General features: G+C 54.1%; 2 protein-coding genes across 3 annotated transcripts in view; both read right to left on the bottom strand.

Annotated features, from left to right (window-relative positions):
- Positions 1–3675: 3675 nt before the first annotated feature.
- On the bottom strand, positions 3676–5692 carry TMEM121B (transmembrane protein 121B). The gene has a single exon (XM_089304427.1). It carries the CDS (start codon positions 5552–5554, stop codon positions 3812–3814), a length of 1743 nt encoding a protein of 580 aa, XP_089160553.1. The 5' UTR covers positions 5555–5692; the 3' UTR covers positions 3676–3811.
- Positions 5693–6381: 689 nt separating this feature from the next.
- Positions 6382–22984, bottom strand: part of HDHD5 (haloacid dehalogenase like hydrolase domain containing 5) — a 41660-nt gene continuing 25057 nt past the window's right edge. The window contains exon 6 of one of the 2 annotated variants that reach the window (XM_089304429.1): positions 6382–7393. In XM_089304429.1, the coding sequence (XP_089160555.1) occupies positions 7245–7393 (149 nt within the window). In that variant the 3' untranslated portion in view covers positions 6382–7244. Of the gene's footprint in view, positions 7394–13440; positions 13719–22984 lie in introns of those variants that run through there. The other variant, XM_089304431.1, reaches the window with a different exon arrangement.

Raw genomic sequence — 22984 nt, 5'->3', positions numbered from 1 at the left:
TTTTAAAAACAGCTCAATGGAAAAGCGTAATTACTGTAGATACAATAAAAGAAACATTTGCTCACTGTCAGACTCTGAAGTTTGATGAAAGTATCTTTCTTTTTTTAATTTTTTTTTATTTTTGATAGGCAGAGTGGACAGTGAGAGAGAGAGAGAGACAGAGAGAAAGGTTTTCCTTTTGCTGTTGGTTTACCCTCTAATGGCCAGCTGCGGCCAGCGTACCGCGCTGATCCGATGGCAGGAGCCAGGTGCTTCTCCTGGTCTCCCATGCGGGTGCAGGGCCCAAGCACTTGGGCCATCCTCCACTGCACTCCCTGGCCACAGCAGAGAGCTGGCCTGGAAGAGGGGCAACCGGGACAGAATCCGGTGCCCCAACTGGTACTAGAACCCAGTGTGCCGGCGTCGCAAGGCGGAGGATTAGCCTATTGAGCCATGGCGCCAGCCGAAAGTACCTTTCCATATTGGGAGAGTTGTGTTCATTGGCTAGCTTTCTCTGTGTTTTATAAAAAAATGGAACTGATAAATCATGTTTTTAGAAATAGGGGAAAAAAAACCTAAGGCTTTTAAAAACAAACAAAAAGCCAATGCCCTCGTTTTTCTCATTCATACACAAGAAGTCACACTTCTGGCTGCCGCAAGCAGTTAAACATTAATTGCACAAGGCTTTCCCCCTTTGGGAAGGAACAGTGGGGAGAGCCCAGGGTGACCGGGTGCCCCGAGTTAGCCACGGCTACAGAAAGCCCAGCGCGGAACACTTGTCTCCACAATGTTAACACCAGCCTATAAAATGGTGACAGGTGTCGCAGTGGCATTTAAGAATTCAGTACGGAAACCAGGACAGGAAAGATCTTAAAACGAACCACACAGGAAGCTTGTCACAAGTTGCAAGTTTTTTATTTTCAGAACAGAGTCTGGTTTTATTTTTAAAAAGAGAGGGGGAAAATCGTGATAAATGCTAGTGAGGCGCCACTTTCCGCCTCCTTCCAGGCTCTCTGTGCCAGCAGGCTCCCGTCCAGAAAAACCCACGGACTCAGAACCAGAGCATGTGAAAACAGAGTAACCTTTAGGGAGGGTCTCGTCTTCCTTAAACGGACAAGGATCTGGGGGCTCAGAAGAAGCCCCCTACTTGCTCAACTGTCAGGAGCAAGCAGGTCTAGATTCCCAGCCCAGGGATCCTCCCGTGAGCCAGGCTGCTGTGGGTTGTCAGACCCCTGGACTCATCTAAGAGTCGACCCCTGCACTAGAGATGCCTCAGGAGGCAAGGAAAATGGGTCTTTTCTTATGAATGGGGCAAGGGAAATGAGTGAAAAGTTTCAAGAAAAACGCAAGGAAGGTCCTGACCCTCTGAGCACAGAGCACTTGTGCCAAATGCGTGGAGGAGGATGCCCAGGGCTGGCCTCTGCAGAGCTGGCCCCCTGGCTGTCCTGTCAGTCTCGGGACACCCCCTGGGAAGTGGCAGTAGCTCCTGGGAACCCATTACAGCTTCCCTCTGGCAAAGCCCATAGCCCTCGGAGATTCACACAGTCGCTCAGCAGTGGAAAGAGGGCAGGTCGGGGGCCAGCCGGGCCGGCCATGGCTCAGACACAATGTCCGTCTGTCACTGAGATTAGGCAGCAGAGAAACAGAGCAAAACTGAAGAAAGGACAACGGGGACAGAAGGAGCAGCTATTGGTACCCACTCCCTCCAGGGGCCGGGGGCCCCAGAGCCCGAGCACAATCAAAGGGAGAGAAGAGCAGTGTCGGGGGTTGAGGAGGAGAGAAGGCAGAAAGCCAGTTCATTGCAAAATCCACCCAACCAGCTGGCACTGAGTAGGTGGAAAGCCTGGGAGCAGAGCACATGGCATGGCAGCATTTTCCCCTTGTTCCCCACCCAGAGCAGGAGGGATGCTCAGAACTCTGGCCCGGCCACCAGCCCCTCCTGTGTCTCTCTCCATGGAGATCTTCTGCCCACGAGCAGTTGGGAAAGCGGGGTCTCAAGCTCTCAGATGATCCTAGCAGAACCAAAAGGAAAGGAGGCGGGCCTTCAGTCTGGGTGCTGACTTCGTGGTCAGTGACTTGGCATTTCCAGCCCCTTCCTGTAGAAGGCAGGGACAGGGAGGCCTTAACAGGCCCTGCAACCCCAGCCCAGCCCAGCCGTGCCCTCCCGAGGGCTTCAGACACACCCAGGGTGGAGGCAGAGACAGCTCTGCAAGTGGACCCTGGCTGGCTCCTCTCCTGTCCACCCTCGCAGAGGCCATTGTGCCATTGTGACCAGGGCCTTCAAGAGCCATAAACTCGGAGAATGTGAGAATTGAACGATTTAAAGAACACTCATCCAGCTTCTAGTTTCTGAATACGACAAAACTGAGGGCAAGGGAGGAAAAGTGATGTCACTCAAAACCGGTGAGTGACAGAGTCAGAACAGGAACCAAGTCTTCTGGTCCCCTGTCCAGGGTTTACTACATTACAAAAAACATCCCAAGAACTAAGGAAGAGGGGAAACAAACATTCTCGAAGTCCCACCCCCACCCCATCCTCTTGAGGGTGGGGGAGGGGGATTGCCCAGCCTTGCCCCCTTCCAGCCTCCTGCACCCTCACCGCCCCTGCAAACACTTACCCCACCTCAAAGACTCCTGGGTGGCACCCCACATCAGGGCTCCACGTGGGCAGCGCCGGGTGTCTCTCCTCACCACCCTCAACAAGAGGACCTCTGTGGGAGAGGGGGGCAGGGCTCTGAGCCTGCCTTTTCCCTACTGAGACCCTGACTGGGAGCAGAACAGAAAGGTCACCACCGTCCTTTCTGATCTACCCCAAGCTTTCCAAGAGGCAGGATAGCTGGGGAACTGAGCCCCAACTCCACATCCATCCAGGAGCCCCACCAAAGCAGTTGCTCAAAGCCTAGTTCTGCTGCAGCCAGCACCAAACCACCAGATGGCTAAAAGTGCAGGGCAGAGAGGGAAGCAAGGAGGGGCAAGCTGGTGGCTGAGACTCCATGGACCCTGTACTAACACCAGCACCCAGCCCCAACGGGAGCCAGTGGCCGTGTTGAATGCAACTTCTGATTACTTTGTCTTTGTTTTTTTGCAAGCAGCATCAGTGCGTGATGCAACAAAAGTTGAAAACACAGAGGTAGAAATGCCATTCACCCAAGAAAGGGTGCAGTTTGGTCCTTAAAATACGAGCCCCTTCTTCCCCAGAGCCGAGAAGAGAGGAGCAGGAGGAGGATCCAGGGTGAGCTTCTTCCGTGGGGGAAGGCAACTGGGCGGCCCCAGGACCCAGCTCTTCCTGGGAAGTCATGGTCACAAATCCAGGCAGGCAGGAGGAAGCTGGGACACATATGAGGAGGGCAGGCCTCCCCAGATCCCCTAGCAGTTTCCAGGGGGCCACAGGGTGGAACAAGACAACACCGCACACAGCTCCAATCTGGAACAGACACGTGGGGGCAGTGGGGGTGGATTCTGGGTCATTGGGCACTCTCCATAGCCTCAGAGGGGCTGGCACTTTCAAGCACTCCCTGCCTGGGAAACTCCTTTTCTCCATTCTCCCTCACAATGGAAGGGGATGAGGGTGGAGATAGGGGAACGGGAAGCAAGGGTAATGCAGCCCCTTGGAGGTGAGGAGTTGGGTAGAGGGAGTGCACCTTGCTCACCACCAACTGCTAGTCTCGCCCCACACAGTCTATAGCCAAGCGGTGCAGGGGGCACACCAGCCCTCAGCCCTATAGACAGTTTTCTCTTCAAATGATGCCTGATCAAATCTGGGCGAGAGAAGGTTTGAGGACAAGGAGGGTGGCGGCGCTCAACCCCAAGCAAGCCCCCTGCCCTTCAGCCCTTCAGTTCTGGGAAGCCACCGCCAGGGTGTTGACATAGCCATGGGGCCCCCCATCGTTCTCCGGGATGCAGTGGCCCAGCTGGGAGCCCCCCTGAGGCGGCGGCGGGGCTGATGGAGGGGCACCATAGCCCCCTCTACCCCGACTTGGGGAGGCCCGGCTCCCGTGGTCCCAGCAGCCCTCCAGGGCCTCCAGGCCGCGGCAGCCGAGGAAGAAGAGGTTCTTCAGCATGAAGACAGAGAGTGGCTGCTGGTGGCTCACCACCAGGAGGCAGCGCAGGGCCAGCAGGGGCACGTCCACCAGGCAGCCGCCCAGCAGGCGCAAAAGGCGGCTGCAGCTGCCCGGCCCCGAGGCCTGGCCCCGCGACGACGGAGCGGCGGCCCCGGCATTGAGCTCGTAGAGCCAGAGCACCGGCGAGGCGAGGGTGAGGAAGTAGACGGCGAGCAGCAGATAGCGCAGGTGCGCGGGCAGCGGCACGCGGCCTTCCAGCGTCAGCTCCACCAGGGTAAAGCTGTCGAGCAAATCCAGACAAGTGCCCAGGAAGCAGCCTGCAGCGCGGTGCTGCTGGGGCTGCAGGAGCAAGGGCCCCGCCGAGCCCGCGGGGGCGCCCGCCTCGCTGATGGCCCGCACCAGGCTGTAGAGCAGGGGCACCGACAGAGCCATGGTGAGGCGGAAGCCCGTGGTGCCGAAGGGCGCGCGCAGTTCGATGAGGTCCAGGATGGACGTGCCCAGGATGAGCACCACCTTGGGCGTGAAGGCGATGGAGTAGATGAGCCAGGCCAGGTAGGCGAAGGCGAACTCACCCGCCACCCCCACCGGCCCCGGTCCGCACCCGGGGCCGCCGGCCATGCTGCGGCCGCCGCGCGCCTTGGCTCCAGTCGCGGCCGCGGCCGAGGCGCCCGAGGAGGCGGGCAGGTGCAGAGGCGGCGCAGCGTGGTGGTGCTGGTGCGACGGATGGCTGTGTGCGCCGCTTGCCGCGCTGCCCCGACGGCCCCGGCTGTTCTTGGCGAAGAAGATGGCCCAGCCCACCACCACCACCAGGTCAGTGGCGATCCAGGAGCACCAGTACAGGTCGGTGACAGCAATGAGGTACAGGTCCAGCAGCCCGCCCTGCGCCAGCAGCAGCACCACGGACAGCGCCTGGTAGCCCCAGCGGCACCCCGGCCCGGCGGCGCACCCGCGGCGCCCTCCTCTGCGGCCGGGCCGGGCCGGACGGCCGCAGCAGCAACAACACGGGCAGCAGGAGGCGCCGCCGCCGGTTCCCGCGCCGCCCGCGCCCCCCATGGAGCGGCCCCCGGGACCCCCGACGGGCCCGGCCGCGGCGCCCCCGCCGAAGTCGGCGGCAGTCATGCTGCAGGAAGAGGCGGGTGTGGACGCGGAGGAGTAGGTGGCGGCAGACGAGGAGAAGGCGACCGGCGCGGCGTCCCCCGTCGCTGGGGGTCCCGCGGGCGCTGCGGCCGGCACCAGCGGCTTGCTGAGACTGACGCTCTCGTCGTCGTCTTCCCGCCCCGCGCCGGTGCCGCCGCTGCTGCCGCCGCTGCTGCTCACGGAGTCGCCCCCGCAGCGCCGGCCGCCCCCGCGGCCGGGGCTGGGGCTGCTGCTGCTGTCGCCCGAGCCACCCGGGCCGCGGGGCGAACCCCCGCGGAAGAAGAGCGGCTGCAGTCGGGCAGCGGGCGGCGGCGGCGGCGGCGGGAAGGGGCCGGGCGAGGACGAAAGCGGGCGAGGGTGGCCGAGCGCCGGGTGCATTGTCCTCCCGGGCTCCCTCCCAGCCAACCTGGGACTGGCGCGCCAGCCGCCGCCGCCTCTGCCCAGCGGCCGGGCCTCGTACCCCGGCTGGGCGGCGGCGAGATCAGGACTGGAGCCGCCGGACCGGGCGATCCAGGCCCGGGCGGCTGAGAGCTGGGCTGGCGAGGCGTGGGGCCGACCGCGGTGGCCGCGGCGGCGGCGACGGCGGGCTGGGCGGAGAGCAGCCTGGCGGGGAGGAGAGGGAGGCTGGCGGTGGGGAAACCAGGACTGGATTCTAGGGAGAGAGGAGGAGCGGAGACCAGAAAGGGAGAAAACCTGGCTCGCCGAATCCGCGGCTAGAAGGGAGGGGCGCCCTAGGGGTCTGGAGAGGAAGGAGAGAGGGGCCGGTGACCTCCAGAACGAGGATGGGCTTGGTGTGGGGAGGACTTAAGGGCGCACAGGATTCCCGAGGCAGTCGCTCGCAGGCAGAACCTTGGCTGAGAGGCGGGAGCACAGGTGGCCGTCTGGCCTTAGTCTCCGTGTAGACCGTGCCTGCTAGCACCGGACTTAGGCTCCTGCACCTGCTCAGCACAGCTTCTGCCGCCTCTATCCTCCGTCACCTGCTCTGCCCACTGAGCCTCCCTGTGTCTCCCTAAGGCGCTTAAAAAGGAATGGAAGAGCCAGGCCCTGCTCAGACAAAGAACCAGGGACCACAGCACCATTCATTGTCCTACAGATTCACCGCCCTGTACTGGGTTGAGTGAACCCTGCCCCAGGAGACCCCAACTTCGAGGGGATGAAGTTCCCTGAATATTACTGATTGGAAAGAGAAAATAAAGGCATTGGTCAAGTGGTCGCAACCAAGTGAGGTTTTTTATTTTCTTAAAGATTTTTTTTTTTTTTGACAGGCAGAGTGGACAGTGAGAGAGAGAGAGAGACAGAAAGGTCTTCCTTTTGCCATTGGTTCACCCTCCAATGGCCGCACTGCAGCCAGCGCACTGCACTGACCTGATGGCAGGAGCCAGGTACTTATCCTGGTCTCCCATGGGGTGCAGGGCCCAAGCACTTGGGCCATCCTCCACTGCCTTCCTGGGCCACAGCAGAGAGCTGGCCTGGAAGAGGGGCAACCGGGACAGAATCCGGTGCCCCGACCGGGACTAGAACCAGGTGTGCTGGCGCCGCAAGGTGGAGGATTAGCCTAGTGAGCTGCGGCGCCGGCCTTTCTTAAAGATTCTTAAAGTGGAAGTTGGAACTAATAGGGAGATGTGCCCAGCACAGAGGAAAATATAGGGAGTTTTGGAGATCTAGGTACTTTGTTAAAAGCAGAGGCTCAAAGGGGGTGATGGCAGGCAGAAGGCACAGTGAGCAGGCAGGGGTGGGGTACAGCATCAGCGATCCCCACCAACAAGCTCAAGAACTCCCCTTGACTCAGGACCCACCCTGACTCACTGGCTCCATGACTGGGGTGGATGTCCATGAAGTGACTCTGGAAGCAGAAGGTGGAAGTGGTATCTTTAGGGAGATGGGGGAATGAGATGGGGCTCCTGTGTGAAGCAGACAACACATGCCCATTCATCAGAGCAAGGCAGGACGCCTGACTGCAAGTTCTCTGCCCTGGGTTTGTTACCTTCAATCTGCTGCAGCCGCCGGGCTCATCTTCCTGGAGAAATCTGCACAACACTAGGGCATGGACGCATGGGACCCATGGCAGTTAGTTGCCAAGGCCTTGCCCCTCAATCTGCCACTTGAACAAATCTGCTTCCTCCAGCTTCTTGGAGGTCAAGCTGTGCGAACAATCCTTGGTAGTGTGGGATCCAGAACTCACGACACCGGACAGACTTGGTGGCGCAGCAAGTTGGCCTGCAGTTTGAAACACAAGCATCCCATGTTACAGTGCCTGGTTTGAGTCCCACTTACTCCACTTCCTATCCGGCTTCCTGCTTTGCACCTGGAAAGGCGGTGGAAGACAACCCCAGTACTTGAGTCCCTGCCACCCATGCGGGAGACCTGGATGGAGCTCGAGACTCCAGGGCTTCAGTCTGATCCAGTGCTGGCTGCCTCAGGCATTTGTGGGACGACCAGTGGATGGAAGATTGCTTGCTGTCACTCCCCCTCTGTCACTCTGCCTTTCAAGTGAATAAATCTTGAAAACACAAAACTCACAACCTCTACTGTTTCTACTGTCCCGCTGGCACACACAGCCTTTGAAAAGTCCTGTGTCCTATCATCACGCAAGGTGTAGCAAGTACAATGGTGAGAGCCTGTGCTCTGGGCCAGCGGGGCCAGCTCGGGCACTTAACAGTGTATGGTTATTTCGCCTCTTTGAGCCTTGAGCGCCATCCTTTTTAAGATTTTATTTATTCATTCGACAGGTAGAGCTACAGACAGTGAGAGAGAGAGACAGAGAGAAAGGTCTTCCTTCCATTGGTTCACTCCCCAAATGGAATCCAGGAGCCAGGTGCTTCTCCCTGGTCTCCCACGCAGGTGCCATCCTCCCGGGGGCACTTGGGCCATCCTCCACTGCCCTCCCGGGGCCATAGCAGAGAGCTGGACTGGAAGAGGAGCAACCAGGACTAGATGGCGCTTGAGCGGCATCTTAACTGCTTGTTGCAAATACGGTGTAAAGGGCTAGCCCAGTGCATGGCTCAGTTAAAGGCATCTGGTGTTATAGTGGCTCCACTTAGCTGAGTTCTCTGTCTCCCAGGGGACACTCACTCAAAGCAAGGGCTGTCGGGGGTTGCATTCCTTCCCGAGGCCACACTCACAATTCTGCTCCCCCACAGCTCTGCACTTCAGAGCATTGGTTCTTGGGGCTGGTTTTTCCAGGCCCCGCCGTGGAAGAGACCCAGCCACGCCAGCTGGTGCCAAGGGGTGAGGCGGAGAGACAATAGCTTGGCCTTCCCGTGTACATGCGTGGCAGTAGCAGGTCCGGCAGATGTCAGAGCAGAGCAGTCCCTGTGAAAAAGGGGACTGGGGAGCTGCGGGCCGCTAATGGCAGTGATTATAGCCCATCTCCCTGTCTCCCCAGCAGCTCATGTGGAGTTAATGGAGCAGTTGAAGAAACAATAGCAGCTGATGGAAGGCAAAGAACTGGACTCCCGAGAGAGCACTGCAGACCCTGCCTCCACCCCTCTGGGCCCCCAGTCCCCCGCAGGCCCACAGAGGGCTCAGGCCTGGCCCTCCTGTCACAGGTGCTTTGAGAGGACTTCTTTCCTCCCCACGCAGCTGAATGTTAACTGTCCTTTGAAGTCGCTCTGCATTGCTAGCAAATGTGCTGTCAGTTAATCAGATGAACTTTCTTTGAGAGACTCTTCTGCCCCACTTCTTTCAGGCCTGAGATCCTGGATAACAGTACCACAGATAATTAGGGTGAGAAGTCAGGTACACTGCAGAATATGCTGGAGGCCTGGGATGGTTGTGATCTGCTCTTTGCACTGGGTTTTTCCAATCTTCTACACATTCTCACACACTAACACACACACACACACACACACACAGCCTTTGCTTCAGTCAGGAAAGGCTTGATAAAGATGTGATAAGAGTGGGAAGAGGAATGTCCAAAAGATTTTCACACCCAGAGTGAGAACAGAGGAGGACATTTGGTGTGGCAGTTAAGATACTGCTTAAATATATTTGCATCCCATATCAGAGAGCCTGGGTTTCAGCCCCAGCTCCACTTCTGGTTCCAGCTTCCTGCTAAGCCACACCACCAGAGGCAGCAGGTGATGATGGCTCAAGTACTTGGATCCTTGCCACCAACATGAGAGAACCAGATGGAGTTCCTGGCTCCTGGCTTTTTTTTTTTCTATTTTTTTTTTTTTAATATTTACTTCTTAGGGAGCCGGCACTATGGCGCAGCAGGTTAAGCCATGCAGTGCCTGCATCAAGTCTCAGCTACTCCACTTCCAATCCAGCTCCCTGCTAATGCACCTAGGAAAGCAGTGCAAGATGGCCCAAGTTCTTGGGACCCTGAAACCACACGGGAGACCCAGAAGAAGCTCCTGGCTCCAGGCTTCAGCCTGGCCCATCCCAGGATGTTGTGGCCATTTGGAGAGTGAACCAGCAGATAGAAGATCTCTCTCTCTGCCTTTCAAATAAATAAATATATCTTTTGGGGCTGGCTATGTGACACAGTAGGTTAATCCTCTGCCTGCGGCGCTGGCATCCCATATGGGTGCTGGTTTGAGTCCCGGCTGCCCCTCTTCCAATCCTGCTCTCTGCTATGGCCTGGAAAAGCAGTGGAGGATGGCCCAAGTCCTTGGACCCCTGCACCCACGTGGGAGACCAGGAAGAAGCACCTGGCTCCTGGCTTCGGATTGGCGCAGCTCCAGCCGTTACAGCCATCTGGGGAGTGAACCAACGGAAGGAAGACCTTTCTCTCTGTCTCTCCCTCTCACTATCTGTAATTCTACCTCTCAAATAAATAAATAAAATCTTTTAAAAAATGCATCTTTTAAAAAGGGATTTACTTTTTATTTGTTTGAAAGGCACAGAGAGAAAGAAATTATCCATTCACAATAGATCGAAAGCATAGAATATTTGGTGATAGAATATTCTGGTCTTTCTAGAATGGAAAGGCCAGTGACTCCCTGCCTTCCCAGGCACGAGTAGATGGACTAGTAGTCGGCTAGTCACTAGTAGAGGAGCAGCAGGGCCAACCTTTCCCAGTACCGAGTGCAGCTTCCTGCTGCTCAGAGCAAGAATAAAGGACAGCCGCAAAGGAAAACATCAAGAGGGGCTCCCTGTGTGAGCGGAGATGAGAAGGAACACAGCCCAGACCTCTGGCTCTCATCGCACGGTCACTGCAGGCAGCTCTGACACAGAGCAGCCAGCAGAGAGCGGGAGCAGGGCGGGTGTGTGCAGACCTGGAAGTGTCATCCCAGCTGAACACAGGCACCAGCCCCACCCCCGACTCAGGGCCCCTGTAATAGCAGGGCCAGGCCGCGTCCCTGAGCTGCCCTTACTGGCTGGGAGAAAGGCGAAGCTAGCGTTGCAAATGAGTCCCTAGCCAGGGGCTGGGCCCCAGACTTTAAGTTCTTTCTTAGGAGAGAGCGACATTACAGGAACATAAGCAGGGACAAACAGTGGCATGCTGGGTCCCCTGAAGGCACACATGGGAGGGTTCCGGAAAGGCTTGGTGGAGAATGGGACCAGAGCACTGCTGCAGAGCAGGCGGGAGGGGCCGGAGGGACAGAGGAGCCAAGTATGAAGCAGCAGGGCCTCTTTAAAGAGTCGCAACTCCTTGGCATTGTCTGAACACGTAGGATAAGGAGCACATACAAGAGAGAAGGCAGAGGCCAGCACTGTGGCATAGTGGGTAAACTGCTGCCTGCAGCGGTACTGGTTCAAGTCCTGGCAGTTCCACTTCCGATCCAGCTCTCTGCTATGGCCTGGGAAAGCAGTACAAGGTGGCCAAGTCCTTGGGCCCCTGCACCCGCATGGGAGACCCAGAAGAAGCTCCTGGCTCCTGGCTTCGGATCAGGTCAGCTCTGGCTGTTGCAGCCAATTGGGGAATGAACCAGTGGATGGAAGACCTCTCTCTCTCTCTCTCTCTCTCTCTCTCTCTGCCTCTGCCTCTCCTCTTTCTGTGTAACTCTTTCAAATAAATAAATAAATAAATCTTTAAAAAGAGAGAGAGAGGGAAAGCGAGAGAGGGCAGAGTGCATGCACTGGGCTGGGTGCCGGCGGCCTCCCGTGCCAGGCCAAGCTTGGGCTGCATTCTGAGGGGACTGAGGGCTCCTGAAAGCTGAGGTGCAGCAGAAAGGGGTTTACATTTCAGAACAGTGGTTTTGCGGTGGAAATGATGGATTGAGGAGCAAGGAGAAAAGGGAGCACAGAAGTCATGTTCTGGTTCTGGTAATAATGTGGACTAAATAATATGCAATACTCCCTGGCTTACCAAAAAAAAAAAAAAAATCCCACACTAAATAAAACAGCCTCCTTTTAAAGGCACAGCTAATCTCGCAAGAAGGTAAGGGAATTCTTGGGGCCGGTCAGTGGAGAGGGGACTACAAACCAGCATGGAAGGTGAGGTAAATGAGCGAGTGCACGCAGACACGCCTGTCTCAGAAGGCCACACGTGTGGCCACCCAACCTTCAATGTATTTAAATTAGTATTAAGTACAGTTCATTAAAATTAAAAATTCAGATCTCACCGCCCCTATTTCAGGTGCTTGGAAGCCCCAGGTAACTTACGGCCGGGACAGCGCAGATCTAGAACACTCCCATTGCTGTGGCAGGTTCTACTGGATGGTGTTGACGGGCACCTGGGTAGCAGCCAAGCAGAAAACAGGAGACACAGCATTGGAAGCAAGACAGCCAAGCTGAGCTTCCTGCAAACCACAACCCTCAATGAAACAGTGGGCGAGGAAAGCAAATCTCTCACTGAAAGCGGGAGACGCCATGGAAATGAGTGGCCTGGGCTAAAAGTGCTATTAAAGTCCCTCCTGAGAATTCATGACCCTGGGCTTGCTTGTATCACATAGATTTGGGGTGCAATCAATGTCATGCTGAGAAACTAACATAACTACGGGCTACAGTCCCACTGCAGCTATGGGTTGCCCTGTAAAAGCAAATATAAAGAGTTCCAAGGACACACCTTTAACCCAGGCCTTCTAAGATTCTCATAGATAAAACACCAGTAAAAGTGAGCTCACAATCCCTGATCACAAACTACACAAGGAAATAGCCCAACATGAATGAAAATCAGCAGAGAAAATACACTGCTAGACCACCAAGAACATCATGTGATGAAGGCTGCAATACCAATAGATCTACCAGGATTTACCCACAACGTCACAGCGCCAGCCCCCTATAGGAGTGCTGGTTCCAGTTCCGGCTGCTCCACTTCTGATCCAGCTCTCTGCTATGGACTGGGAAAGCAGTAGAAGATGGCCCAAGCGCTTGGACCCTTGCACCCACGTGAGAGACCCAGAAGAAGCTCCTGGCTTCGGATCTGTGCAACTCGGGCGTTGCAGTCATCTAGGGAGTGAACCAGCAGATGGCAGACCTCTCTCTCACTCTTTCTCCCCCTCTATCTCTGCCTCTCTGTAACTCTGCCTTTCAAATAAATAAAATATCTAAATTAAAAAAAAAAAAAAAAAACATAAGAAAGAAGGATATAGATCTCAGTGAAACCATTGTAACTGGTGGCAACTATAAAAACAACCACTTAAAGTTCCTGAAAATTGTTCGAGGACTTGCAAATGCACAAACGTTTATTCAAGAAAATTTACTAAGGGCCCGGTGCTATGCACGACCCAGTGGATAGGAGACTTTTCTGTCTCTGCCTTTCTCTGTCTATAACTCTACTTCTTAAATAAGTACATAAATAAAATCTTGAAAAACAAACAAACAAAAAAAAAAGAAAAAAAAGAAAGGCCAGCGCCATGGCTCACTTGGCTAATCCTCCGCCTGTGGCACCAGCACCTCGGGTTCTAGTCCTGGTTGGGGCCCCGGGTACTAGTCCCGGTTGCTCCTCTTCCAGTCCAGCTTTCTGCTGTGGCCCGGGAGGGCATGTCGCCAGGCACCGCCAAAATGGGGACAATGGCAAGAGCTGAAGAAAGACTAGAACCGGCCTGCTTGGTTGTTAGGGACAAGAAGCGCCGGACAGAGCTGGCGCCTGCTGGAGATGTCTACCTGTCTAATAAACTCTGAGTCACTTGGCAAATGCGCGAGCACCACGGGTGCGGCTTCTTCCCTGGAGCACCGAGGGCAGCACACGCCGAGATGGTCCGCGTGCACCCAGGTCAGGCCGTGGCGGGCCTGGGAGGCTCCTGCGTCCTGGAGCGAAGGCCGGCAGCTTTCTGTGGGGCAGGGCACCCGCCCCGAGCAGGGCGAGCTGTTGGTCTCTGGGTGCTCAGAGCTGAGGAAGGCTACAAACAGAAGGGCACCGTAAAGTCCATATTGCCGCCATCTCAGAGTTTATAGAGTTACCTTGTATCACAGAACGAGCAGGGACTCCGCGAGGTCACAGAAGACTGGGTGTGTGTGTGTGTGTGTGTGTGCGCGCGCGCGGTCGATTCGGCAGTGCACACAGGCTGACGCGGGGTGGGCTCTGCTCTGCGGGCAAACAGGAGGCCTGGCCGCGTGTGTGCTTTTCTCTTTCAGACGGCGCAGCGGTGACCGTAGCGGCCATTAGGGGAGTGAACCAACGGAAGGAAGACCTCTCTGTGTGCAACTCTGCCTGGGAGAGAAAGAAAGAAAGAAAGAAAGAAAGAAAGAAAGAAAGAAAGAAAGAGAGAAAGAGAGAAAGAGAGAAAGAGAGAAAGAGAGAAAGAGAGAAAGAGAGAAAGAGAGAAAGAGAGAAAGAGAGAAAGAGAGAAAGAGAGAGAGAGAGAGAGAAAGAAAGAAAGAAAGAAAGAGAAAAAGAGAGAGGGAGAGAGAAAGAGAGAAAGAAAGAAAGAAAGAAAGAAAGAGAAAAAGAGAGAGGGAGAGAGAAAGAGAGAGGGAGAAAAAGAGAGAGGGAGAGAGAAAGAGAGAGAGAGAAAGAGAGAGAAAGAGAGAAAGAAAGATTTACTAAATTTCAGTAAGAAGATTGACAGCCTGTGCCACCTGGGGTGCGACTGCTCTCATCCCTGTCCTTGCGCAATGTGACAGAAGCTCTTCTCCAGGCAGATGCGACCGAGGCAGGACTCCCTCTCGCCCAGCTCCCAGTCTAGGGCTGCAGTTTCTCCCGGTGCGGGGGCTGACTCCCGGCGTTTCTCATTCCTGCCCCCTAGCGGAGAGTTGCAGAAACTATCTGAAGCGAGCACAGCTGAGCCCTGTGAGGCTCCGATCCCTACCCAGCTCCCACTTGCAGAGTACATCTCTGAATCAAATCACCTTGTGTGCGCTCACTCACGGCGCTGAATTCCACACAGGGAAAGGCAAGCCGAGAACATCAAGGGCTTCCATTGTCTTTACCCATCTCCTTCCCACCCGCAAAGGGGTTTTCCCTCCAAGAGAAGTGGGCCACTGTGCCCAGCTCCAGAGCAATGGCACCGAGTTTCCACCCAGGAGCGGGAGCAGATGTAGAAGCAAAGAGCTGTCAGGGGCCGGCGCTGTGGCTTAGTGGGCTAAGCTTCTACCTGCCGTGCCTGCATCCCATATGGGCGCTAGTTCAAGTGCAAGCTGCTCCCCTTCCGATCCAGCTCCCTGCTAATGGCCTGGGAAACAGTGGAAGATGGCTCAAGTGCTTGGGCTCCTGCACCCACATGGGAGATCCAGAAGCAGCTCCTGGTTCCTGGCTTCAGATCAGCTCAGCTCCAGTCATTGCGGCCATTTGGGGAGTGAACCAACGGAGGGAAGACCTCTCTCTCTCTGTCTCTTCCTCTCTGTCTGTAGCTCTACCTCTCAAATAAATAAATAAATCTTAAAAAAAAAAAAAGAGCTCTGCAGCTCAACTTAAGGGAATGACTTTATTTGGAACACAGGGTGGGGAAGTTCAAGCGCAAGGGCACTGTTAAAAGCCATAGAGAGTCTAGAAGTAATTTAGAGGAGGCCAGTAGCTTCCAGATGGCAACAAGTGAAAAATAAGACCAGCTACAAGTCTAGGAGAACCAGGGAGACGGACAGCTGAAAAGAGTCCTCCTGAAAATCTTCAAAGACTGGTCTCAAGGACCTCCCGTGGGGGCCAGCATGTGGCCACAGCAGGTTAAGCTGCCACCTGCCACGTCAGCATCCCATATCATAGCACTGGTTTGTGTCCCTGCTGCTCTGTTTCCAATCCAGCTCCCTGCTAATGCACCTGGGAAAGCAGCAGAAGATGGCTTAAGTGCTTGGGCTCCTGACATCCACGTGGGGAACCTGGATAGAGTTCCAGGCTCTTGGCTTCAGCCTGGTCTAGCCTTGGCTGTTGCAGCCATTTGAGGAGTGAACCAGTAGATGGAAGATCTCTCCCCTGCCGTTTAAATAAGTAAATCAATCTTTAATAAATAAGTAAATGTTTATTTGCTGGCTTTCATCCACTTGAAAGGCAGAGCAACAGAGAAATATATATATTACATATTAATATATAAAACATTATATAATTATATATAATATGTTTATATAGCATATAAACATTATACATTATATATTCAATAATAAATATTTGTATAATATATTCATATAATATATTATATAATATTTAATAATTATGTATAATAGCACATGTTTATATAGTATAGATATATAATTATATATTAAAATTAATATATATTAATGTATAAAATATATATTGACTTGTATTGTGTGTGTGTGTGTGTATATATATATATATATATATATATAAAGAGAGAGAGAGCACGCACTTAAACCCACTGGTTTCCTACCCAGATGCCCACAACAGCTACAACTGGGCCGAGCCAAACCCAGGAGGCTGGCTCTCCATCTGGATCTCCCATATGGGGAAGGGCCCCAGGCATTTGAGCCATCATTCACTGCTTCCAGGATGCATTGGCAGGAAGCTGGATACGCAGCACAGGAGCCAGGCACCGGGGAGGGCTCAGTACCTGGCTCCCGCTCCTGACTCAGCATCTGACGGTTATAAAGGGAAGGCCCACTCTCATCAAGGGACTTCTTTCTTTGTTGACGTCCTTTTCCACTATTGGGAGTTTTTCCTTGGTGAGAGGCTTTCCTTTGGAGCCATTTTTGCATTTCAGCTGTTTACTTTCTCTCTCCCCACCCCTCTCTCTACCTGACCTGATTTAGGTCTGCAGGTCCCTCTTCTGCATTTGCTTTAAATAACTCCTGGGATGTCCCTGCATTCAGCCCAGACCGGAGCCCCGAGCCCTGCAGCCCACAACACCTGGCCGTAGAAGAGTGACCCTACAGACCCTAAAGTAGAGGTCGTCAGAGCTATGCCCCCCGTGACAGGCCCAGAACGCGTGGGTCAGGAGAGCAGCGCTCCACAGAGGGGCTGTGGCCAGGAAGCAGGTCCTCGCCCGGCACCCCGTCTCCACACTGTGAGGAATGACCGTCTATCTGTACCGGCCATCCAGCCTGCGGTGCTGTGAGACGGAGACACAGGCCACTCTCGTCATGAACCCAGAGAGCCAGCCCCTAAACCAATCCTAGCTGGCAGCAGCCAACACTTGGCATACCTGGTTCTGGTTTATCTGGGGAATTCAGGGAAGAACAAAGACGGAAAGACATCTGTGAACGTAGTTTACCTCCTTTTTTTAAGGTTTATTATTTCAAAGACAGAGTGACAGAGAGGGAGAGATAGAGATCTTCCATGCAGTGGTTCATTCCTCAGGTGGCCAAAACCAGGAGCAGAAACAAGGAGTCAGGATCTCCTCCTGGTCTCCCACAGGGGTAGCAGGGGCCCAGGGACTTCCCAGGTGCCCTAGCAGGGAGCTGGCTCGGACACAAAGCTGCCAGGACTTGATTCAGCACTCAACACAGGACACCAGCGTCACCAGCAGCTTAACCCTCTACGCCACGATGCTGGCCCCTAGTTTGCCATAACGACAGATTAAAGGAGAAACTCCATAAATGTAGCAAAACAAATGGCAGTCAATGAATTTCAGCAGAAACTTACAAAACAGAATCTCTTAGTCCTAGCAAATTGTATTGTGGGAGCAGAGATGTCCAAACCCACTTCCTTTTCCCAGGCACAGAGCAAGAGCCCATGGCCCACCTTCTATGTCGGTGCCTTGGAGCCATGCGCCTGTCCCATACATATGCATGTGAGTGACAGACACCACTACCTGGCCTGGCAGAAATCCCCTTTGCAGTCATCCACCCTCTGTCCTCCACACGGGCTCTGGAACTCCAGCCAGGTCTGCCACGTGGGTGGTAGGAGCCCAAGCCACTTAAGCCAGTGCTGAGGATGACAGCACCGCAAAGGGAGGCTGGATCCCTGAGCCATTGCTTGAAAGGGAAGGCAAGAACAGCCACCTCAAAGGCGGCACTGTGACTCAGCACCCATACCCCATACGGGAGGGCTGCTTCTGGTCCGGCTCCCTGCTAATGTGCCTGGGAAGGCTGCAGGAGACAGCCCAAGTGCTTGGGGCTCTGCCACCCACATGGGAGACCTGAATGGAGTTCCAGGTCCTGGCTTCAGCCTGGTGCAGCCTTGGCTATTGCAGCCATTTGGGGAGTAAACTAGCATGGAAGATCTCTCTCTCTCTCTCTGCTTTTCATTTTTTTAAGAATTATTTATTTATAAGTCAGAATTACAGAGAGAGAGAGAGAGAGAGAAGGAGAAACGGGGCCAGGGGTAGGGATCTTCCATCTGCTGGTTCACCCCCCAGGTGGCTGCAACGGCTTGAGCTGCGCAATCCAAAGCCAGAGCCAGGAGCTTTTTTCCAGGTCTCCCATGCAGGTGCAGGGGCCCAAGCACTTGGGCCATCCTCTGCTGCTTCCCCAGGCACATGAGCAAGGAGCTGGATCAGAAGTGGAGCAGCCAGGACTCGAACCAGTGCCCATATGGGATGCCAATGCTTCTTCTGACAACGGCTTAACCCACTGGGCCACAGCACCGGCCTCCACTCTGCCTTTTAAATAAATAAATCTTAAAAAAAAAAAAATCCACCTGATCCACAACACACTGTATATGAAATGAACAAGAAATAAATAGTTTCCTCAGTCACACTTTCATTTATGTGCTGTCTTAATTACCGCAACTTGATTTAAAAAATCTATTTTATTTACTCGAAAGGGAGAGTGACAGAGAGGAGAGAGAGAGAGAGAGAGAGAGAGAGAGAGAGAGAGAGTTCTTCCATCTGCTGGTTCACTCCCCAAATGGCTGCAACAGCCAGGGTTGAGCCAGGCCGAAGCCAGGAGCCAGAACCTCACCACATGGGTGGCAGGGACCCAAGCACTTGGGCCATCTTCTGCAGCTTTCCCACATTCAGCAGCTGGAAGCTGAATGATAAACAGAGCAGCCAAGACTCAAACCGGCACTCATATGGGATGCCCGTGTTGCAGGCAGAGGCTTAATCAGCTTGACACAATGCCAGCCCCTAATAACTACAACTTTCTATCAAAAAGCTTGATATCAGCGAGGGCAAGTCCAGGGTCAGGGAAGCGATGGTTTCTTCCAGGACAAGAGCAGTTTCTCCTTTCTTCTCCCTGGGCTTAGCAGGTGCTCCACAGACACTGCTGAGTGCATAACGAAACCAACAAGGGAAGTTAGAAGGAACATGCCCTCCCCTCTCCCCAAAGAGGGTCCCAGGAACCAACGCCCTAAGGATGCTTAAGGAGGGCTGGGGAACCAGAAGCTCGAGGCAGGGTGGGAGGCGGTGGGGAGAACGGCAATCGAGAACTCTGCTCTCTCCCTCCTAAGAAAAGAGAAAACAGCACAAGAGTTTGGAACCAAGGGTTGGAGGAAGCTGGAAGCCAAAGCCGAAGCTCTGTTCGCTTGCTACCAGTTCACACCCGAGACATCTTCCCACCTCCAGCCAGGAAGAAGCTGCCAAGAGCCCTGGGCAGAGAAACAGGAGCCCCAGCACGACCCACCTCAGCAGCGAGATGATGCCCTGGGGAAGTGACAGAATGACGTTAACACACACACAACTGTTATAGCTGAGATATTTTAAACTTCCGCCCTCAAGGCAGCACCGGTTGCCACAGCAACCCCAGCCCTGCTGGGTGTCCTCATTCCCAGTGTGCTCACTGTGCTTGTCCCAGGAGGGGGCGGCCCCAGGAACCTAGATGCTGCTGCCACCACGGGGAGCACTGGGAAGTGCCCAGGAGGCTCAGGCAGCTGCAGGCAGGTCTCGAAATTCGAGAAATCGATAGCAGGCTAACTTTTTTTTTTTTTTTTTTGACAGTTCATGTATTTGAAGGGCAGAGTTACAGAAAGGGAGGTAGAGGCAGAGAGAGAGCGAGATCTTCCATCCACTGGTTCGTTCCCCAAATGGTCACAATGGCCAGGCCTGAGCCAGGAGCTCCTTCCAGGTCTCCCACATGGGTGCAGGGGCCCAAGGACTTGGCACATCTTCTGCTGCTTTCCCAGGTGCATTAGGGAGCTGGATCGGAAGTCGAGCAGCTGGGTCTCAAACCAGTGCCCAAATGGGATGCCGGCGCTGCATGTGGCAGCTCTATCCATTGCACCGTAGCGCTGAACCTGCAGGCTATTTTTCAAGTTGATAATTTTGTGTGGCCTGCAAATGATGTTATAAATACCTGATTGGCCCTTGTCACCCACCCCTGGTAGACAAAGTCTCTGGGGGATAGGACTGGCATTGGAGTAGAGTGGCTGGCCCTGCTTTCTCATGCAGACTTGCATACGCAATGTTGCAGTGCACACATTCTTCTGACGAGAAGAGAAATGGCCACAGAGACGAAACAGCCAGCCAAAGGGACAGAGCCAGAGGCAGGCAGACACAGAGATGCTGACGCTCAGTCTGAAGCTAAGGATTCTCCATTCCAGAAAGATCCCTTCCTGCACAGCCACATCTGGCTTCATTTTTTGGTTCCCTTCTCCACTCCGCCACCATCCCATTTAGTAACCTCAACCCAGGAACTCAGCTGGGCCGTATCTAGCACAGCAAGTTACTGCAAGACCTAAACCAATGCTCGGGAGAAGGCAGAGGGCCGGTTAGCAGTGGGGAGGATCTTGGGTGCAGAGTCTGGGGGAGAACACTGGACTCGAGGTTAGATAGCAGACTGCCCTGAGGCCTGGCCCCTCCGTTTACTGTGACTTTGGACGCGGTCTCACTAACAGAACTCCACAAGGGACAGGGATTGCTGCCAACGACTGGTCGGTGCTTGGCACCTAGAATGGTGCTTGGCTTCTAGTAGACTGCCAATGTTCTCTGTTTGCTTGTTCATTTAAGAGGCAGAGACGATGGGGAGCTCCCGTTCGCTGGTTCACAGCCAGGACTGGGCCAGGTGGGCCAAAGCCAGGACCTTGGATCTCAGTTCAGGTCTCCCACATGAGTGGCAGGGACCCAGCTCTCTGAACCCTGACCACTGCCCCTGAGGAAAGCTGGAGTCAGGAGTCAGAGCTGGGGCTCAAACCCAGCACTCCAGTGTGGAAAGCAGCTGTCTTTTTTTTTTTTTTAAACTTTATTTATTTATTTGAAAGTCGGAGTTACAGAGAGAGAAGGAGAGGCAGAGAGAGAGAGAGAGAGAGGTCTTCCATCCGATGGTTCATTTCCCAGTTGGCTGCAATAGCTAGAGCTGTGATAATCTGAAGCTGGGAGCAAGGAACTTCCTCTGGGTCATTCCATGCGGGTGCAAGGGCTCAAGGACTTGGGCCATCTTCTACTGCTTTCCCAGCCCATAGCAGAGAGCTGGATTGGAAGTGAAGCAGCCAGGACTCAAACCGGTGCCCATAGGGGATGCCGGCACTGCAGGCAGCGGCTTTACCTGCTGTGCCACAGCGCCGGCCCCGGCAGCTGTCTTAACTGCCAGACTAAATGCCCACTACATGAGGAAGGCACTGTGATGCAGAGGGCCCAGTGCTTGGGACACCTGGATCCCATACTGGAGTGCCAGTTCAAGTCCTGGCTACTCCACTTCCAATCCAACTTCCTGCTAATATTCCTGGGAAGGCAGCAAATGATGGCCCAAGTACTTGGGTCTGACACTCCCAGGGGAGACCCAGATGGAGTTCTGGATTCTGGTCTCCTGGCTTCCACCTGGGCCAGCCCTAACTGTTGCAGGCATTTGGGGGGTGAACCACCACATGGAAGTACACTTGCTCGCTCTCTTTTCCTGTTACTCTGCCTTCCAAATAGACCTTAAAAAAATGCCCACTCCCCTTCAATGGTTTTTTTTTTTTTTTTTTTTTTTTTGACAGGCAGAGTGGACAGTGAGAGAGACAGAGAGAAAGGTCTTCCTTTGCCGTTGGTTCACCCTCCAATGGCCACCGCGGCCGGCGCGCTGTGGCCGGCGCACCGCGCTGATCCAATGGCAGGAGCCAGGAGCCAGGTGCTTTTCCTGGTCTCCCATGGGGTGCAGGGCCCAAGCACTTGGGCCATCCTCCACTGCACTCCCTGGCCACAGCAGAGAGCTGGCCTGGAAGAGGGGCAACCGGGACAGAATCCGGCGCCCCAATCGGGACTAGAACCCGGTGTGCCGGCGCCGCTAGGCGGAGGATTAGCCCAGTGAGCCGCGGCGCCAGCCTCAATGGTTTTGAAATGAGAGGATGAATGACCTCTGCCTTGGGCCATCACTTTTAAAAATGGGGTAGATGGGAATCGTCTCTCTCCATGAGGGGCTTTGTGATACTCTAACACAGCATGAGCAAATGTCACCTGCTTCAGAATGCTCTGGCAGGGAAGAAAGTGAGGAGGAAGGGATGGGGAATGGTTGATCGGTGGCTGCTAAATCACAGCTAGGTAAGAGAAGTTCCGGGTTTGCAGCGTGCAGTAGGGTAACTACAATGTTAACATATGGGGTCCATGCTGTGGTGTAGCAAGTTAAGCCACTGTCAGCAGCACCAGCATCCCATATGGGCACTGGTTCGAGTCCTGACTGCTCCACTTCTGATCCAGCTCCCTGCTAATGTGCCTGGGAAAGTAGCAGAGGATGGCCCAACTTTTTGGGCCCCTGGACACACATGGGAGACTTGGAGGAAGCTCCTGGCTTCTGACTGGCCCAGCCCCAGCCACTGAGGTCATTTGGAGAGTGAACCAGTGGGTGGAAGATCTCTCTCTCTCTTTCTCTAACTCTGCCTCTCAAATAAATAACATTTTTTTAAAAAGTTAATGTATATTTCCACAAAAAGATTAGAATATAGGATTTGGAATGTTTTTGCCATACAGAAATGCTAGATGTTTGAGAAGACAGATATACTTACCTTGATTGTACACGTATCAAAACATCACATAATGGGGCCGGCGTTGTGGTGCAGCTGGTTAAAGCCCTGGCCTGAAGCACTGGCATCCTATATGGGCGCCGGTTCTAGTCCCAGCTGCTCCTCTTCTGATCCAGCTCTCTGCTATGGCCTGGGAAAGCAGAAGATGGCCCAAGTCCTTGGGCCCCTGCACCCACGTGGGAGACCTGGAAGAAGCTCTTGGCTCCTGGCTTCGGATCAGCACAGCTCAGGCAGTTGCAGCCACCTGGGAGTGAACCAGCGGATGGAAGACCTCTCTGTCTCTACCTATCTCTGCAAATCTGTCTTTCAAATAAATAAAATAAATCTTAAAAAAAAAATCCCATAGTACTCCCAAAATTAAGTATAATTTTTATGTATCTGTTTAAAGAATTTAAATAGGGATGGGTGTTGTATGCCCACGTCCCACACCGGAGTGCAGTTTGAGTCCCAGCTCATCTGCTTCCAATCCATCTTCCTGTGAATGTATCTTGGGAAACAGCAGATGAGGGCTCAAGTATGGGTCCCTGCCACCCAAGGGGGAGACCTGCATGGAGTTCCAGGCTCCTGGTTTTGGCTTGGAGCATTTGGGGGATGAACTTGTAGATGGAAGGTCTCTCCCTGTCACTCTGCCTTTCTAATAAACAAAAATAAAAATGCTTTTCATAAAAATAAATAAAACAGGTCCAGGTGCCACTGCTTAGAATACAGGCATCCCA

Source organism: Oryctolagus cuniculus, chromosome 9 (assembly GCF_051225735.1).
Source record: "Oryctolagus cuniculus isolate XC-2025 breed Fujian yellow rabbit chromosome 9, ASM5122573v1, whole genome shotgun sequence".
Classification (NCBI taxonomy): Eukaryota; Metazoa; Chordata; class Mammalia; order Lagomorpha; family Leporidae; genus Oryctolagus; species Oryctolagus cuniculus.
Note: the sequence above shows the minus strand (reverse complement) of the source record. Positions and strands in the feature narration are given on the sequence as shown.